General features: G+C 45.1%; 1 protein-coding gene across 1 annotated transcript; it reads left to right on the top strand.

Moving 5' to 3' along the window:
• Nucleotides 1-6: 6 nt before the first annotated feature.
• Nucleotides 7-4,491, top strand: LOC104156376 (methyl-CpG-binding domain protein 4-like; the record flags this gene model as incomplete). The annotated part of the gene is made up of 7 exons (XM_009703390.1): nucleotides 7-53; nucleotides 381-1,251; nucleotides 1,768-1,858; nucleotides 2,495-2,629; nucleotides 2,873-3,022; nucleotides 3,663-3,766; nucleotides 4,414-4,491. Coding segments are annotated over 7 exons (1,476 nt in total), but the record flags the coding sequence as incomplete, so codon positions are not given.
• Between the last annotated feature and the right edge of the window lie 182 nt (nucleotides 4,492-4,673).

Below are 4,673 nucleotides of genomic sequence, written 5' to 3'. Positions count from 1 at the left end.
AGGCGGAGGCGGTCGGGCCGGACGGCGGGGCGGATCGACGTGTACTTTGTGAGGTGACGCGGGGGCGGGTTCCCGGGTGGAGCTGCCGCCCAGCGCCGGGCAGACCCGTTCGTCCCCCGGTAGTACGGGCACGCGCTCGCGTGTCATCGCGGGTGTGCGCGCTGTGAGGAGCTTACGAGGTGAAGAGCGTAACCTGTAGGACTGTCTGTAAACGCTTTGTGTCAGCCTTTTGTAGTCAAATCACAGGAGATCGTCTAGACGTCACCCTGTCAGCTATTTTTGTCATTTGTTTTGGTTTTTTAAGTACTAGAATAGGTCTTTAAATGAAGAGCAAGAAAATGAAGCAGTCATTGCTAATTTACTTTTCTTTCATACCGCAGTCCTGAAGGAAACAAGATAAGATCGAAAAGCGCCCTTGTGAAGTATTTTCTGAAAACTGGGGAGATGACGCTAAAAGCAGAAGATTTTGATTTTACAGCTCCTTACCAGAGGAATACCCATTCGAGGGTGAAAAGACATAGCGCAAAAGCTGCGAGAACTGTTTTAGAGAATGGGGGTTGCCACAATCAAGTGCAAGAAATCAGTATACAGAACGGTGCAGAGGGTAGAATTCAGAACATTCAGACTGGCAGTGAACACCTGGAAGATGTTACATCCGCTCTGGAAAGTGAAAATTTGATCATGAAAGGCATAAACCCAGAGGGCTGTTTGAAAACGAAAAAAAAGGGGGCAGGTAGAAAAAGTGTTCAGAATAAGAAAACTGGAAAGAGCTCAGAAAAGAGGAATCGAGATAATACCCAAAACAAAAGACAGAGAAGAGTATGTAATAAACAGGAAACTGAGTGTGTTCAAAACAAGAAATTCTGTAGAAAGAATAACATGCGTGTTGCCGATGGTCAGGGCGTAGATGATCTGAATACAGACCCTATGGATGCAGGAAAAGCTCTATTAAGAATGACCAGGTCACAGTCAGACATGCAGCTACGGTCAGTGACACCTCCCTCGCAAAGAGAGTTGCAGAGCTTAGCAGAGGAGGAACGGGTGGAGACAGGTTCCAATGACGCATCTTTTGCGACATCTGAGAAGAAAACCAATGGATTGAAAATTTTTAAAGAGACAGATCGAGGGAATCGGCGTAACCAGGATTTTAAATCTGACACTGAAACAGATGCTATAGTCTTGCAGCCATGTGACAAGACAAGCTTCACAGCAGTTAAAATCCCACCAGGTATATGTGTGTTTTTGAGCAGAGTATTATCCTGACGTTCTGCCAGGGGTTCTCCTAACTATACGAGCAAAGTATTCTGTTTCAGGTCAAGCTGCTTTGACATCTGGGTCTGTCTCATTTCTTTATCCAACAGCATTTAACTTAATGCAGATTTATTCACAACTGAAGCTTACTCTACAGATCTCTTTGGCTATATAGTACAATATAATTACGTTCATTACCTTCACTGTGCGAACTCTTCTAATGTTGCACAATTGGTCAGCTTGATTCACAAAAAAGGCTAGTTCTAGTTTGTTTCATGTGCTAGAGTTTGTGGTTGTAGTTTGAGCCTGTTCCTCAGACTGTGGCAAAGTAACGGTTTATCTTCTGAAGATTTTTCATAGAGTTGAAATACAGAGGAGTACTGGAGTGAGTCTAAAGGACGTTTATGTTCTGTACACCCACAAGAAATTGTATTTCCATCACAACATAAAGTGGAAATTGTGTAGGAAACATGATAGCAAAATACTTGGGTGTTTTTTTTCTTTTTAATGCTGAAGTATTATTTCTTTACAGAAGAGTCCATCTCACAAACACAAGTGGATAGAAGGAAAACTAGTCCATATTTTTCGAGTAAATACAGTAAAGAAGGTATGATATTCTTTAGGGAAATACATTTTTTTTTTTTATGGGGGAGGAATAGGGTGGGTCAAGATGAAGTGGCGTTACAGAAAATTTCTTCCAGTTTTAGGCTGGCCATGTTTAGGTGGCATCAGAGAGCTTGGCTTACTGCGTGAGTGCTGATCTTGTCCCATTTTAAACCTCAGTGGTTTGTATCTTGCAAACAACCATGAAGGCTGGTATCAAATGCCTTGGAAGCTCTTTCAGCAACTGTGAGGTGGTGGAGTGCATGGGCTTTGGGGAAGTTCTCTTCAGACAGCTGCGGTGTTTCCCCTGCCGGGGGGAGACCCTGTACCCTGTGGCTGCTGCTCTGCCCCTGCACAGGAGCATGGCGGTAGCTGGGTGGGGCCTCTCTCCTCAGAAAACATACGTAGCGTGGAACAGGGGGGCACACATGGGCAGCCTTGACGTACTGCAGTCTGTGCCAAGGGATGCACAGTCCCTTGCAGTTCTGTAAAATGTGTGTGGGAGTTGCCATTGCTCCATCCACATACAGTGGCCTTGCAGAGATGAATCTGCTTCAAGATTTTAAAATTATTTTCATTTAAATAGGTAAATCTGTCCTTTACTGTCCAATAAATTTTCCTGTATTGCCTCTGTGTACAGCTCCCAGCCCACCTAGAAGGAAGGCCTTCAGAAAATGGACTCCTCCGCGTTCTCCTTTTAATCTGGTCCAAGAAACGCTTTTTCATGATCCGTGGAAGCTTCTCATTGCAACCATATTTCTCAATAAAACTTCAGGTAAATAAATAGAGTAGTACAATCTCATGTTGTATAAATGTTAGGGTGGTGTTACAGGGTGAGAACAACTGCCCTTTTTTAATGCCATTAATGAAAGAATAAATGTATACTAACTTGTGTCAGTGTGAAAAAAAAAAAAAAAATCTTTAATTTGTAACTCTTGCCTCTGAAAAAGCTCACTTCAAAAAGCACACATAGATAACCAAAAAAGAGAATTACCCTTTTGATTGTCTTTTTCACTAGGTAAAATGGCAATTCCTGTGCTCTGGGAGTTCTTTAAGAAGTATCCTTCTCCTGAAGTAACCAGGATTGCAGACTGGAAAGAAATGTCAGAGTTGCTCAAACCTCTCGGCCTCTACGAACTCAGAGCAAAAACTATCATCAAGTTCTCAGGTAGGTGGTCCTGAATATGTCTGTGGAATGGTCTAAATTGTGCTAGCAAGGCAAACTGCATTATTTTCAAACAATGCTCTGGGACTTGCCTTCTGTTTGGTAAATGGCAGTGGTGGTTTATTTTATGCAACTTTGGGGTATGTTGGTCTTACATATGCAGAGCTGCTGATCATGTTGTCTTAGCTGAGAGTGAAATAACATACACAATGAGTTCTGCGACAGACCGTTGTCTGGGAGACTTCTTTGAGTGGAAAAAGATACATACACCTGCAAGACTGATTTTGTGTTTTGCAGCACTGTGATAAGGTGGCTCTGCTCTGTTTTGCATCAGGTGACCTCCAGAATTTTTCTGTGATTCTGATATTTTCTATACTTAGAATAAAAGTATTGCTCTGTGAGTTCTGAGGAGAGAGATTTAATTAAAACTCACCCACAGTGGTTTGTTGAAAAGGTGCTTAAGATGTACCCCATAGGGATTCATCACCTACTTTCACCAGGAAATAGCTAAAACTTGTGTTTTTCATTTAAAATGTTCAAAGTGGAGACGTGTTACAGTAGCAGAGAATCGGGAGTTTGTCCAGAGTTGCTTTCTGCGACCTGCCTGCCTGCAGGCAGTGAGGCCTGTGACCGTACGTTGCAGATGAGTACCTGAGCAAGCGGTGGAAGTACCCCATTGAGCTGCACGGGATCGGCAAGTATGGGAACGACTCCTACAGAATCTTCTGTGTCAACGAATGGAAGGAGGTGGGTGCTGCTGCCGTGCTGCCAGGGCTTAGTCTGCAGCGGGGCGTTGGCGTCGCTGGGCTTGTGCCTAAGGACTCCCTTGGATTAAAAAAAAAAAACAGATAGCAATTTTTATATCTTCAAGGGGTTGAATTCCCAGAATGTACCTTTCACAAGTCTGAACCTGTAAATGGAGACTTGTGTCACGTTGGTGTCACCTTGATTTCCCCCCCTGATAATTTTCCACTTTTGCTGTGTTCTTATTTCCTTGATGTGGGGGTGAGAGTCTCTTCCCTGTTCGGTTAAGAACCAGATTCCCTGTGTTTCCTGCCAGCCAGATCCTGCCATCCTTCCGAGGTTGGTGTTGGTGGGGCCTTTGCCGTGTGGGTCCGATGGTGGTACGTGGCTGTGCGGGGCAGCCGAGGGGCCGTTTGCTGTCTGGCATAGGGCCCCCTTCCCATGCACGAGGGGTGTGTGGTTTCAGGGCTGACCAAGCGCTGTATTCCATGGTTTAGGTAGGTGGAGGCCAGCTTGCCACGGCACGGCATTCCACTGCTCCCTGTGAGGGACAGAGGGCTCCTCAGCTGGGAGGAGAAATACGTCAGAGCGGTGAGGTGTTTTAAGAGAAGGTGTTTTGGTAAATGTTCCACACTTTCGCTATGTTTTAGGTGCAGCCGCAGGACCACAAGTTAAACGTGTACCACGCGTGGCTCTGGGAGAACCGGGAGAGGCTGAGCATAGACTGAGGAAGGCCGGGAGCGCGCCTCCTCTCTGTCCTCGCCAGCTCGCTGGGTGCAGTGCACGTCCTCACAGTGTTGCTCCGATCGTCAGGTTCTTAATTTAAATATTTGTGTGACACACCCAGCTCAGCTCCTCCCTGTGATGAAATGTTCAACGTCTCTGTATTTTTTTAATAAATGTATCCCAG

This window comes from Cariama cristata, unplaced genomic scaffold (genome assembly GCF_000690535.1).
Source record: "Cariama cristata isolate BGI_N322 unplaced genomic scaffold, ASM69053v1 scaffold11367, whole genome shotgun sequence".
Classification (NCBI taxonomy): Eukaryota; Metazoa; Chordata; class Aves; order Cariamiformes; family Cariamidae; genus Cariama; species Cariama cristata.
Note: the sequence above shows the minus strand (reverse complement) of the source record. Positions and strands in the feature narration are given on the sequence as shown.